Source organism: Ostrea edulis, chromosome 3 (assembly GCF_947568905.1).
Source record: "Ostrea edulis chromosome 3, xbOstEdul1.1, whole genome shotgun sequence".
NCBI lineage: Eukaryota > Metazoa > Mollusca > Bivalvia > Ostreida > Ostreidae > Ostrea > Ostrea edulis.
The window spans coordinates 95,608,573-95,624,145 of record NC_079166.1 but is presented as its reverse complement, the minus strand read 5'-3'; the positions used below and the strand labels follow the sequence as shown (position 1 = coordinate 95,624,145).

The window sequence follows — 15,573 nt, the reverse complement described above, 5'->3', positions numbered from 1 at the left end:
GAATTTTGAATGAGAGGAGGAAGTGTAACACACAACCATGCACAGGTTATTTAGTTTATAACAAAATAATTTTGTTGGGTAATATTTCAAAACTTCCAGAAATCAATTAGAGATCCTGGGGTACGCACGTGTTTGCCTATCTCTTATTTTTTTTTATTGGAATCGTGAGATTGATCACTGGCAGCTATTTTCACATTTTCACTCTGTGATTTCTGTTTTGTTCTTTTTTGGTTTTTTATTTTTTTATTTTTGGGGGTTGTTTTTTTTTTTATTTCAAAAAGACAAATGAAATTTAAAAAGGACATCAATTGACACAAGTCTTTAGAAGTTGAACTCATTTATAGAAATAGGGCTCATGGTGGGTGTAAGGAGTCAACAGGGGGTACTTACTTCTCCTAGGCACCTGATCCTACCTATGGTGTGTCAGGGGGTCCACGTTTATTCTGCTGTCAGTTTTGTATTCTTTATAGGAATTGTTAGATTTTACACTCTTCGTTTTTTTCAATTTGCTCATTAATATGCTTACACATGTTGCAAATACAAAGTATCATTTGATCGTAATGTTCACAAAATACAGTAACCACCGTAACGAGACTTTGGATAAGAAGTGTGCATGTCAAAAACATATTTCTCTTTCACATATAATGATTTCAACCAATCTCATATTAGGGACATTCATATAATCTTTGTTATACTTACAGTTCATGGTGGTTGGTCAGAATTCAGTTCATACAGTGAATGGAGCACCTGTCCTGTTACATGTGGTGGGGGAAATCAAAAACGATCCAGAACAAGAAAATGTGATAACCCTCTTCCAAACCATAACGGATTCAACTGCACAGGGTCTGTGAAAGAAATTGCTAGTAGGATATGCAATTCAAACTTCTGTCCAGGTAAGAAGTTTCAACAATAATATCAAATACGATCTAACACTATATTAAATGCAAAACTCTGGTTTATACTAAATGTAAACACAAATACTTTAGTGGATGGTGGATGGTCTGCGTTCATTCCTTACGGTGTTTGGAGTCCGTGCTCTAATTCTTGTAACAACGGAACCCGGACACGCTTTATAATTCGGACTTGCTCTCAACCTGCTCCACTGTATGGCGGTCTTCCATGTAAAGGCAAAAGTTTTGCATCAGAAACACAGCCATGCAATACATATTTATGCGAAGGTAAATCTTTATACCTTTAGAATGTGTTTATTGGAAAACATCATATTTTCTGTACTATAATTACATATATACTACGTATATTTCAACTTCTTTTCTCGTCAATGGGACCAAAAATGAATGCAGCGTAATATTGTTATTTTTTTTACCCTTAATCTTCATTAAAAGGAACCAAACAGACATCTAACCAGACGGTTGTTATTATTGCTGTGGTGTTAAGCATCTTGACGATTTTGATTTTTTCAACTGTGTCCACATTATGTCAACGTCGAAAGATATGCAAAAGCGAACAGCCAGTAGAAATGCAAAAGAGGGATGAAGTGTATGAGGAAATTCGTAACATCGGATTAAGAAGTCATGACTATGTCCCATCTTACACAGAATATGTTCTTAATCCACGATTACTCAACAGACCTGAACATGGAACGGAACTTTCCTCTGTTTTGTTGGATTTGAGAAGGCACGTTCCTATTTTGAATACTAACTTGATTGATGGACGTCCGAGTACAATATGTATCCAAGAGATAAATGAAGAAAATGAAGAATCCGTACTGGAGAGTCGCGATACCAATATTCAAGATGATATGAATGATCAGACTTTGGCAATTCGTGAAGTAAATCAAAATGAAAATGATAATGGTGGAGCAGAAATATATTTCGATGTGGCTAATACTCAAGGAAATGGAATATCTAATGTCAATGGCTACGAAGAACCAACTGTGAAGACAAGAAATAGTTACATAGTTATTCTACCCAATGTAACTTATCTGGAGGGTGTTAGTGAAGACCACTGCGATTCAATAGCAAGCTATGAGAATAACGAACCTGGAAAAGGTGAAGACATGGATTCAGAATTTCCATTGAATTTGGCAAAACACATGGGAGAAAATTGCAACTCCAGGCGTCATCCCATCAGTGCAGATAACTTAGATCGAAACAAGATTCGGGTTTTACAATCTGATTACGATGAGTCGGATGATGAAAGGGAATCAGCGGAGTACATCAAACCTCTCAGGGTTCGTCCTCATAGCTACGTGACAGTTTTGCCAATGATCGAAGTTCATAATGCTGATATTTGTAATGATTGATGTTCATAACTGATATTTGTAATGATTGATGTACATAACTGATATTTGTAATGATTGATGTTCATAACTCTGATATTTGTAATGATTGATGTTCATAACTGATATTTGTAATGATTTATGTCCATAACTGATATTTATAATGATTGATGTTCATAACTCTGATGTTTGTAATGATTGATGTTCATAACTGATATTTGTAATGATTGATGTTCAAAACTCTGATATTTGTAATGATTGATGTTCATAACTGATATTTGTAATGATTCATGTTCATAACTCTGATATTTGTAATGATTCATGTTCATAACTCTGATATTTGTAATGATTGATGTTCATAACTGATATTTATAATGATTGATGTTCATAACTCTGATATTTGTAATGATTGATGTTCATAACTCTGATATTTGTAATGATTGATGTTCATAACTGATATTTGTAATGATTGATGTTCATAACTGATATTTGTAATCATTGATGTTCATAACTCTGATATTTGTAATGATTGATGTTCATAACTCTGATATTTGTAATGATTGATGTTCATAACTCTGATATTTGTAATGATTGATGTTCATAACTCTGATATTTGTAATGATTGATGTTCATAACTGATATTTATAATGATTGATGTTCATAACTCTGATATTTGTAATGATTGATGTTCATAACTCTGATATTTGTAATGTTTGATGTTCATAACTCTGATATTTGTAATGATTGATGTTCATAACTCTGATATTTGTAATGATTGATGTTCATAACTCTGATATTTCTAATGATTCATGTTCATAACTGATATTTCTAATGATTGATGTTCATAACTCTGATATTTGTAATGATTGATGTTCATAACTCTGATATCTGTAATGATTGATGTTCATAACTGATATTTGTAATGATTGATGTTCATAACTCTGATATTTGTAATGATTGATGTTCATAACTCTGCTATTTGTAATGATTGATGTTCATAACTGATATTTGTAATGATTGATGTTCATAACTCTGATGTTTGTAATGATTCATGTTCATATCTGATATTTGTAATGATTGATGTTCATAACTGATATTTGTAATGATTGATGTTCATAACTCTGATATTTGTAATGATTGATGTTCATAACTGATATTTGTCATGATTGATGTTCATAACTCTGATATTTGTAATGATTGATGTTCATAACTCTGATATTTGTAATGATTGTTGTTCATAACTCTGATATTTGTAATGATTGATGTTCATAACTGATATTTGTAATGATTTATGTTCATAACTGATATTTGTAATGATTGTTGTTCATAACTCTGATATTTGTAATGATTGATGTTCATAACTCTGATATTTGTAATGATTGATGTTCATAACTCTGATATTTGTAATGATTGATGTTCATAACTCTGATATTTGTAATGATTGATGTTCATAGCTGATATTTGTAATGATTGATGTTCATAACTCTGATATTTGTAATGATTGATGTTCATAACTCTGATATTTGTAATGATTGATGTTCATAACTCTGATATTTGTAATGATTGATGTTCATAACTGATATTTGTAATGATTGATGTTCATAACTGATATTTGTAATGATTGATGATCATAACTCTGATATTTATAATGATTCATGTTCATAACTCTGATGTTTGTAATGATTGATGTTCATAACTCTGATATTTGTAATGATTCATGTTCATAACTCTGATGTTTGTAATGATTGATGTTCATAACTCTGATATTTGTAATGATTGATGTTCATAACTCTGATATTTGTAATGATTCATGTTCATAACTCTGATGTTTGTAATGATTGATGTTCATAACTCTGATATTTGTAATGATTGATGTTCATAACTCTGATATTTGTAATGATTGATGTTCATAACTCTGATATTTGTAATGATTGATGTTCATAACTCTGATATTTGTAATGATTGATGTTCATAACTCTGATATTTGTAATGATTGATGTTCATAACTCTGATATTTGTAATGATTGATGTTCATAACTCTGATATTTGTGATTCGCTTGATACCTAAGTTAAACACAGTGTCGCGTTGATTTAGGTAAGGGAGATTTTGAGTGGAGGTCTTCCCAGCGACACGCTTTCTTACTGGCTAAAGATTATAAATTGACGAACGTTGATACACATAAAATGAAATTACGATGTATGAAAGCCATAAACCAATATATTTCCCGAACTATGTATGTTCGTTTAAAGAATATTTTGAGAGTGTTTATAAATGGATCGAAATTTGACAATATATTTAAAGCTTATATCTTGTTTGTAAAAGAACAATGTTCCTGTGTATTGTAAACAAGTAGTAATTAGACAGTATTTTTTATAGTTTACATGTCTTTGATGTTTACAGTCTTTCTGTATGTCGTTTCACGCCCATGTGAGAATTTGCACCTCATACCGAGATGTCACTAGTTGTAAAAAAAAAAAAAAAACACATATTGTCAATTTTGATTTCATTTCAACAGTATTTTATTCATGTATATATATATAGAAAATACATAAATAAATAGGATTAGGCAGCAGGCACAATGCCTATATAAGCCCTTTCCATAAATTGTCAATTTTGACATAAGCACTGTGCGTGAGACTGTTTTAAGATCGTATTCAAATGACTAAGTAATGTGCATTCGGCCATTTTTGAGATCAAATCCAAATGATTTGTAATTTTCACATCTGATGCTCGGAGCTTGAAAATTGACTTTAAGTCTGGTATTTAATGAATACATCATCCCAGGACACAGTATGGTAATCAGTCACCATTTTAGAACGGAAATATTCAGTGGATGATGTTTTTATTTTCCGAAAAAGTAATTAACGATTTTTGCTTGAAATAAACGTATATCCATGCTTACGTTTTGTAAATAGATTGTTAAAATATCCAATTAATTTGCTGATTTTAGATGCTGGATTTGCATATTGTGTGTTTTAACCCAAAACAGCTACCCCAATATTTTACTTCTAACAAACACTTGTTTTTTAATATTATATTCTGCTTGAGTTTATTTGTTTTATGACATGGAGAAAGGAGGTCATAATTTTATCGATGGAAATTTACTAGCATAACTATAATTATATAGATTGTTCAAATTTCCAATTAATGTGCTTTTTTGCATATTTTGCATTTTCATTTTTACTTGTCTGTTTTGTATTGATTGTGGGGTTTTGAGATTGATTACTGTTTGTTGTCTTCACCTTTCACACTGTAGTGATTGTGCTTGTGCTTATTAGTTTTCTGATAAAAGATGGAAATTTGACAGTGTGATTATAGTCTATTTGTCTGTGTTTCTGTATGTTGTTTTATGTCAAAAGTTGTTTAAGAGTTACATTGCCATGGAGTTTTACTTGAGTTATACACCTTAGAACTTTTAAAAGATTGAATCCAAATGATTTGTAATATTCACTTTTGATGCTAGAAGCTTGGAGATTGTGTTTAAGTCTTTGCTCTCCGTTACGAAGCGAGCATCCTCAATACTAGGCTACCACGAACTATACTCGTTGTTGTACAGGCTGGGTTTAGGCGGATAACAAACATTGCCAAAAATAAAAACGTTAAAATATTTATCCATGTAGATGATGCACTTCTTGAAAGAAACCGCAGAAAGAATTCAAGTTCTAAGATTTAAAACAACTTTCGGAAGAAAAAAATCCATATACATATATTACCGGATATATGGCATGTTGATGAATACATCACCTTGGGTCTATGTTGAAGGGAGATGGAATTCATTCTATTAGATTTTCTGATAATGCATTCAAGTTTTGTAATTACAACTCATTTACATGTAAATTGTAAATGACGCTAAACATTTGTCAACACTATCGTTTTCACAAATGAAAGGTGAAGATAACGAACAGTTTGAAAGAAAATCGGAATATAGTAGGGAAATCCGTTACCATTTTAGAACGGAAATTGTCCCTCCGTTACGAAACGAGCGTCCTAAATACTATGCCAACACAACACTACACACCTCGTTGCACACGTTGGGTTTATGAGATTACGAACAATTGGCAAAATTAAAAACGCTAACATCTCTATCCAGATAAATGATTCACTTGTTAAATAAAACCGCGCCAAACATTAAAGTCCTAGAATTTTTAACAACTTTTTGAAGAAAACAATCCCTACACAAATATTACTCGATATATGGTATAATGATAAATACATCACTTTGCATCTTTGTAGAATGCAGATACAATGAATTCTTTTAGATTTTCTGATACCATCATTCACGTTTTGGACTTACACCTCATCCACATGTAAATTGTGAATTACCCTAGACATTTGTCAACATTATTGTATTCACAAAAACAAAGTAAAATCAGGACACCGTGGGGAGACCAGTTACTATTTTAGAACGGAAGCGTTCAGCAATTGATGTTTTTATTTTTCCATTTTTTGAATAAGTCGGTAACGATCTGTGCTTGCATTAATGGCGTATTAATACTGACGATGGTTTTGTTTTGTAAATAGATTGTTCACATTTCTAATTAATCTGCTGATTTTAATGGCTGGATTTGAATATTGTGTGTTTTAACCCATAATTGATGTCCTTATATTTTGTCTAAAGAACTTGTTTTTCAAATATGTTATTTTGTTTGTTTATTTGTTTTATGACACGGAGGAGGGAGTTCAGATTGTTATATTACAATTACCGAGAATTCGATGTTGTACAGATTGTTATATTACAATTAACGAGATTTCGATGTTGTACAGATTGTTATATTACAATTAACGAGAATTCGATGTTGTACAGATTGTTATATTACAATTAACGAGATTTCGATGTTGTACAGATTTTCTTTTTCGTTTGTTGGATTGTGATCGTCATTTATGCAATAAATTATCTTATGGAAACTTTTTGAGTTTTACTCAGGAAAGATATATAATTGTTTTTTCTGCTATCTTTTAGTGACATCAGTTAACGCTAGGTGGCATGACTGTCCCGACTCCCATAACAAAATGAAAGCTGTGATATAAACAAAACTAGAAATAAAGATCTTATCGCGAGTTTCACGTACTAGTTTTCATCTGAAGTTGTAAACACAAGGCTTGTGGAAACTACCACGTACATTTGTTGAGCGTTTACATTGGTAAAAATTCATAAATATAAATATTTTTGTTTTTTAAACATTCCTTAAATATTCCTTACTTGTCATTGAGTTTGTATTGATACGAAATACATATTCCATTTTTCACACTGATCAGTCCTTAACCCCTATTGTTTGGCTGTTACTGCTTTATTGAGAAACCTTTGATCTTTAGAGCTACCTGTACTTCACATAGCCGGTCAGTCTGTTTCAAATAAACATCATACTAAACCAAGCCAACAATATTAACCAGTTACATAGTGTATCACATCATTTTCAGTATACAATTCATGTAGGCCTTGATTTATTTTGAAAGCTATTGAAAGTGAAGATAACTAACAGTGACCAATCTGATGAAAAAAACTTAATGCTGACGATCAGTAATCAACCTCAAAATACAAATACACATCACAAAAGAGAATTAAAAGTAGAGCAAACACGAACTCAGGGGTGATTGCGGACTAAGGAATATGTAATTCCATGCGTCGTTGGATTTTCAAATCGCATCAAATTTTATGAATTCCATAACTGTTTGGATATATTTCATTCATTTATTATACTGCCTATACTAAGATTGTCAACGATTTACAAACAAATCTGAGTGGTGAGAAAACGAAGATGACGAACAGTGTATAATTATTTTCAAGAATGTTTTAAATTATACACAAAATGCATATTACATAAATCTAATGATATAGAATGCTATATTTACCGCATGAGCCTAGAAAAGGCAGTACACACGGGAAATTATATTTCAATCAAAATCGTACATCACAGAGTCCACTTCATAATCAATAATCACTGCCACAAAAATCACTGACACAATCACGCTGGTGAAAGCCCCTTTCCAAAATATTTCCCTTTGTGAGAGACATGAACAGACCTCAAACAAAGGAACCTACAAGAAAACAAATCCTAATCTATGATGTATCATTTGTCCATATCAAAGTTGGAGAAAATAACGTGTATAACCAAAAAGGGGGTAAATATTAACAGGTGTCATTCGTAGCAAAAAGTATGTGCATGTATGACTTTAAGAGTTGTCGTTCTTTTTCTATGAACTAAGGATATGTTCACAAAATAACCTGATTTATCCATATTGCTATAAACCAGCGTTAACCCCCGCCCCTCTCCATCGATCATGGCATATGTCAGTATGTTACATTTGACAACAATAGGTACATTAAGGCTAGGAACACTATTATCATGATATACAAAAGCATGATTTGTATCGACCCATTATTGTCTATTATGTTCCGACGGACGACAATATGTACCGTAGTGGTATTTACATATCATCACCATGGCAATAGTGTATTGTTTACCAAAGAAAATATTGCTTCACTTAAAAGAGACGGAGAGTTGACCGGGGAAAAAATATTTACTTTACCAATTTGTTTTTCAGGAGAGAGGATGCATAGTCTTTGATTTCAAGCTATCATTTCAAACACTATTTGAACTTTTGCAAGTTCTTCAGTCTTCAATATATTAATATTTGTGTTTCTGACTTGAACTTCTCGATAGTTCTTATACTTAAGTCTGAGTTTTCTTTCATTTGAGCAGTTAAAATTTGAGTAAAATCTCAGATTTAAGTCCAATCTAATTTATTTCGAGAAAATAGACCAGGACTCACAGATGAATATGCCGAGTTTATCTCCATCCCAATCCTCAGTACCCCTTGCTTGTCGTAAGATACGAATAATTGGGCCGGTCCTTCAAAAACAAAAACAAAAAACCAGAGGTCCCGTATCACAGTAGATGTGGCAGAGATGTGGCACAATAAAGATCCCTCCGTGCGCAAGAACCCTTTTCGAGATGGACGTTAGATAATATATAACCCATCAATCATGTTCGTGATGTTTTTTAAAAATATAATTTGTTAAAATTAACGGTATAAATGGGCGAGCGACAATTTTCACGTATTCTTTATGATTTTCTTTCTAACGCAGATTCGATATACAATGTATTTCATTTAAGCATCAGACATCAACTTGAACTTAGCATCTAAAGTTTCAGATTTTGAAATTTTATGTTTTACAGAAACACACTTATATTCTTTTGTCGACAATTCTGTTATTCATAAGGGGTGGGGTTGTTGTTTCTATCTTCAACAATTCAGGTCATAAGACGCATGACCTTCAACCCTGTAATGTAGAATGCATCCGGATACAAATATCGGATCCTACTGCAACTTTCTGCTTTTTTGTATTTATCGCCCACCAATCTGAGGAAAATCATTTTTGGAATAACTATATATGGTCATAAAAAAGTTAACATACATCATAAACAAATTGACTGAGACGTAAATACAGATTCTCTTAATATCCCTTGTATGCACGATTTGAATGACATGTTGGTCCCGCTTGATGGAACGTTAAAATCTTTAGGTTCACAACAGCTGAACATCGAAGGGTGATTCAGGTGAGCGATGTGGCCAGTGGGCGTCTTGTTTTAGCTATTCATATGTATTACTAAATGTATGTATTTTTTTCAATATACTGTATATAAAAGGGGACATGTATTCGGTCTTCGTTTGGTTTAATTTTGATGATACCTTCACTATTTCAGTACTGCATGGATATGCATATTCATGTTATTTCAATTGAATACTGCTCGGCATTAAAATGAATTACAGAAATCTAAATGAATTGGCATTAATACCATTTTCATATCAAAGACCATTTTAAAACAACACTAGAGCACCAGTTGTTGTTTTATTAACATTTTAACAGTCTCGTTTCAAGTCAACATTTCGCAAATTATATGGTTCTTACCAATATCTAGTTTGCGAATACAGCATATCGTTAATTCAAATGATCTCTGACATTTTTCATGCCAATTGCTTGACCATTCTTGGCTCACTGATTTTGACTACGGATAACTCCGTTTACTTGATCAGGATATGGGTTTCATAGCGGGTCTAGGCACCTGGTCCCACCTCCAGTATATCCAGGGGTCCGTGTTTCTCAAGTTTTCTATTTTGCATTGATTATAGCAGTTATGAGATTGATAAATGTTCCTTATCTTTACGTTCCATGTAAGGAGAAAGCAACATAAGTATTCAAAACTATGGTATGCCACGAAAGGTGAAAATAACGAACAACGATCAATCTCATAACTCCTATAAGCAATACAAAATAGATAACTGGGCAAACACGGACTCCTGGACACACCAGAGGTGGGATCAGGTGCCTAGGAAGAGTAAGCACGCCCTGTCGAGCGGTCACACCCGCCATGAGCGATATATTCTGATCAGGTAAACTGAGTTATCCGTAATCAAAACCAATTTGCGAAGAACGGCAAAACAATCGGTATAAAACACGTCACACAGCATTTGACAAGATGATATGTTGCATTGGCAAACTAGATCGTTATAATGACCATATAATTTGTGAAATGTGACTTTAAACTAGACTATTGGAACCCCTGCGCCATCAAAATGTCTGTCAATAGCCTGCTTCGATTTAGAATCTGACCAAGCTCTTGAGTATTAATCAGTTGAGAGATATAAACACCATATGCAAGTGATAATGGAATATTGCTACAAAAATATGGGAAGTTAATGATGGAGAAGCTGAGATTATCTCGTTTGTCATAAAGGCGAGTTGTTAGTTTGCCGTTAATATCTACTTTCAATGAAATATCTAAGAATGAAGCAGAAGTTGATGACTCTTTGGTGTCTTTTACCATCGATACAAGAAAATAAAACCAACAAACCCTGATTTCTACAATAAGTTTAAACTTATGCAGAATTTCTAAATCGTAAGCCTGTAGCTTGTGTAGATGTCGAACTATGTGTTGCGAGATTTGCACATGGTCATTTCTCGGAAAAGTGTACTGATTGTACAACAAACTCAATATCTTTTTTAAGACGCGTATGCTTGGGAAGAAATTGATAGTATATCTAGATTGTTGTATGAGATTAATCAATGTTCGCTATCTTCACCTTTCATTCGAAATGCTCTCACAGCTTTCACAAGTGTTCCGTGCGACTTCTGAAAGACACCATGGAAGATCGCACAGGCACGACTATTTAATTGTACAGTGTTTGAAAAATTTCCGCCCACCCATCATTCGGATATAAGACTGCGGGAGGTTGATTTGGCAAGAAATGAAAGACAGTGTTCGTGATTTTTATCGGTTACAGTCATAAGATTTGACGTCACTATGCAATGAGTGAGTACTAACTCAACGCGCACTCCGTATGCAATATAGAATCGCCATACAAAACATACTGTAAACGTATTATATTTGGCGTGTACAATATTTGGCGGAAATCGTTTTTTCAACAAGTTAGCGTAGATTTCATTTAGCGCATTCCTGAATTACTTTAAACATCTAGATTTACGGATGGCATTTAGCGATGTACTTGATTTAACGGAAGCTGCGTTCCGCCAAAGGCGTTGAATAGAATACACAGCAAAATGTAATACATTTACAGTAACTCATTTCATTCTTCATTTTTAAATGCGGACGATTTGGACATCACACTCTGTAAATTGATTTTCAGTCCTTTTAGGTTTACATAAATGATAATGGTGAAACGTATTCAAAACGAAACCATGTCTGTAACACAGTACAACCAAGGGAAATGTTTGTTTCAGTTCAATCTATCTGTTCAAAGTATAATGGACGGATTCTGGAGCTGCTAAAATTGTAGTTGTACACGACGAAAATTGGTCCCACACGTACGGCAAGAGAATGTTTGCAATTCCAACATTTTCTTGGGAATCACGACTTAGCTTGCATTCGTTCATTGCATGATGAAAGGTGAAGATAACGAACAGTGATCAATCTCATAACTTCTACAAGCAATACAGAATAGATAGTTGGACAAACACGGATCCCTGAGCCCCTGGACATACCCCTGCATGATAACATTAAATATTTTGACTCCATTGAATGAAAATCACACACAATGTATATTTCATTTCTTGTTATTTAATGTTCCGAGGTCTTTTGCCGACTTCTTCAAGAAAACCTTTGCAAAGCATAGTACAATACACGTATACATTGTAACGATCAGACCCGAATCCACCTATGACCCCCTAAAGTCGTAGAGAAAATCGTAAACCTGTAGGTATCCAAATCTGTGGAAGGTAACGGATACAGGACATCACAACAGGCCGACGCTTGGCAGTTTATTAAATGAAGTCCTTTTGTAATCCGAATTTCTAAATGATTGTTTCTATGAGATTGATCACTGTTTGTTATCTTCACCTTTTCAGAATATTCACTGCACTCCCCAGTAGGTAGTGAGTATAAATAGAAACAGTGGTAAGTGGAAGAGTTAATTGAGAAAAGTTATAGATGTTTACTTGTCATTAAATATAAGAAATCCGATACAAAATTACTTGTCATTACATATCAGAAATCTGATAGATGTTTTCTTCTCATTACATATAAGAACTCTGATAGAAGTGCATATTGAATAATGATGGTGAAATTGTTTTATTAAGATAAAGTATTGTGATTTCCACTGAGAATCTTATTATCTTTTTTTTTTCGAAATGCACCCGTGACAGTTGGCCTGTGCCTATTTGTCAACGTTGAGCATAACGCACCACAATTTATTTAATTAAAAAATAGATAATAATAGCACTGTTTATTAAAAACAACAATGCTAATTACAGCTGTTTGAAGAAATAATATTAGACAGTGACCCATGTAAACATTATTTACTCACAATTGCTTGCATATTTCATACTCGCTTTCCTCGCTACACTTAGGTATTTACGTCGTTATTTGTATTCATTAGTGGCTAAAAAATAATACTCGGGAATTTGTCATCATCGAAATAAATGCTGTCCATAGTGAATGCATTATACCCTTAAAAGCTACGATTTTTAATATGTAAAACTTATATGGTCCTAATTTTGATGCACCAGATGCGCATTTTGACAAATAATGTCTCTTCAGTGATGCCCAAGCCGACATTTTGGAAATCAAAAATAACAATAAACTTGTAAGAACTAAAAGTAAAAACAGAGTGCCAAAGACTGGAGCCAAATTCGTCTAAGGACCAGAGCTATGCATAAAGCAGATAATTTTTTATTTTTAATCGAATTTCTAAATCTTATCACAGCAATTAAATATACATCCGTATAAAGCTAATAACGAAGTACTAAGCTATTGGACTGTAAAGCCAAAAGGAAAACTAGAGCAATGTTTTATGGTATGTTTCGTGGTTTTCATCGTTTTCGAAGTTTTTGATACACTATCTTTATTTAATTCGAAGTATTAATGAGGATGCAGTTCTTCTACCGCACGGCGTCTGAAAAATCGAAATCCTACACCTTTTGAAAGTACAAAACATATGATGATAATTACTATCGTTAGTAAAACAATCCCACTGACGACCGATACACATACAACGACAGGACTGGTTTTGTTGTCTTGTACACGGCTAGATGTTGTAGGCGGCTGTTGATAGGTTATAGTGTAAAACTGGGTAGTGATTAACTTGGTAGTCGGCGTTGACCTGTTAGAAGTTGTCCGTACTGGCTGTCGAGTCGTGTTGACTGTAGGGGACACAGCAGTGGTGGTGGGTATATCTGTAACAGTGAGTCGCAGAGATTTCACATTCTGTTTCTTGATATTATTTACCTGTAACTTCCACACACCATCGTCAACAACACTCAAAGACTTTATGGTCAGCACACCGCGTTCGGAAACATAATAATTTGGATGATCGTAGTTGTAATATTGCAGTTTGGTTCCATCAGGTCTTGTCCAAATGACATCTGGAAATGGATCACCACCATAGGTACAGGATATGTTCACCTGTGTGTGATACGCTCCAATGAAAGAGTATGAAGTGCATCTTACACTTGCAGGTACGCAGATCAACTTCGACGACGGAACATTTATAATTGATTGATATTTCAATGAGTCAGGAGAACTACAGACCACCTGTTCTGGTTTTGGAGAGGGTAACATCTTGATCCATTCCAAAGCACAAGTACAACGCCAAGGATTAATCTCCAACTCTATAGTTTTTATCTTTCGTAGACCCATAACACTAGTATTCGATAGAACTGTGAACAAATTTCCTGATATATCAATATAAGAGAGTTCATTTGCTATTTTTGTAAAAGACCAGTCTAAGCTCCTAATTATATTTCCGTGGATATCCAGCTTTTTCAGCATGTATAACGATCGAAACAAATGTATATCTAATACAGATAAGTTCATTTCTGCCATATACAGTTCCGTCAGCATTGTCAAACCACTAAACGCAGATTTGGAAATAGTCACTCCCGTGTTACCAGATAAATGAAGATGTCTGAGACGAGTTTGAGCACTGAAGGTCCCCTCTGAAATGTTCATGATTTTATTGAACGAAATATCCAATATCAGAAGTGTTGTCGGGAAAGCACCGTCCGGAATTTCATTGACGTTACCGAAAGTCATGTAAAGTCTTTTAAGATTTAGAAACGAAGAAAAATATGAAGTCTGAATACTTGTTATGTTGTTTCGCTTAGAAAACATACCGTTTACGGAAAGGGTAGATATTTCTGACGGCAGGTTGCTTGGAAATCTTGTGAGGCTAGGGCGACATATGGCGGATACATTGGAACACCAGCACTGGGATGGACAGGAACATTCCACGCGGATAAGACAGACCATCACTATTCCAATGCATAACTGGATAAATCTACATAACATCATCATCGGGTTTTTTATATCTATACAGCAAAGAAATGGTGACTGAAGCCTAAAAGGATTGTTCAGTGAGCATGGCTTTATCTATTTGGATGTTTTCCGGCTATGGTGTATTTATTCGGGAGCCATCAACCAATCAGAGAAAACATCCAGATCCTAAACTAATCAGTCCTATAGACATGACCTTTATGGAATTGACAGTAGATGTATATCCTAGATAAATCAGTTCTAATTCAAACAAAGACCTTCTCTTTGCAATTTAAGGAACATTACAGACAAAGAATATTTTTTATTCAGTTTTCCTAACCATATAAAGTGCAAATTTTGAAACGTGTATATAACGAAAAGTAATAAATCTCCACTAATCCTCCATATAATACATAAGAGTGAAGTGCAACACGGACCCCTGAAATCTACAGAAGTGAGATCACTGTTGAACAGTGAAATATGATTTTGCTACACTTAGACTGACTTGTGTTATGTTACATTAATCCCATGGTCTAATGAACATGGTGATTTTAGAGGTCTGA

The 15,573-nt window shown here is 33.7% G+C and overlaps 1 protein-coding gene across 1 annotated transcript; it reads right to left on the bottom strand.

Annotated features, from left to right (window-relative positions):
* Positions 1-8,132: 8,132 nt before the first annotated feature.
* Positions 8,133-15,049, bottom strand: LOC125674343 (leucine-rich repeat-containing protein 24-like). The gene is made up of 2 exons (XM_048911477.2): positions 13,736-15,049; positions 8,133-8,276 (listed from the first exon to the last, which is right to left on the bottom strand). Exons 1-2 carry the CDS (start codon positions 15,047-15,049, stop codon positions 8,133-8,135), a joined length of 1,458 nt encoding a protein of 485 aa, XP_048767434.2.
* Positions 15,050-15,573: the final 524 nt, after the last annotated feature.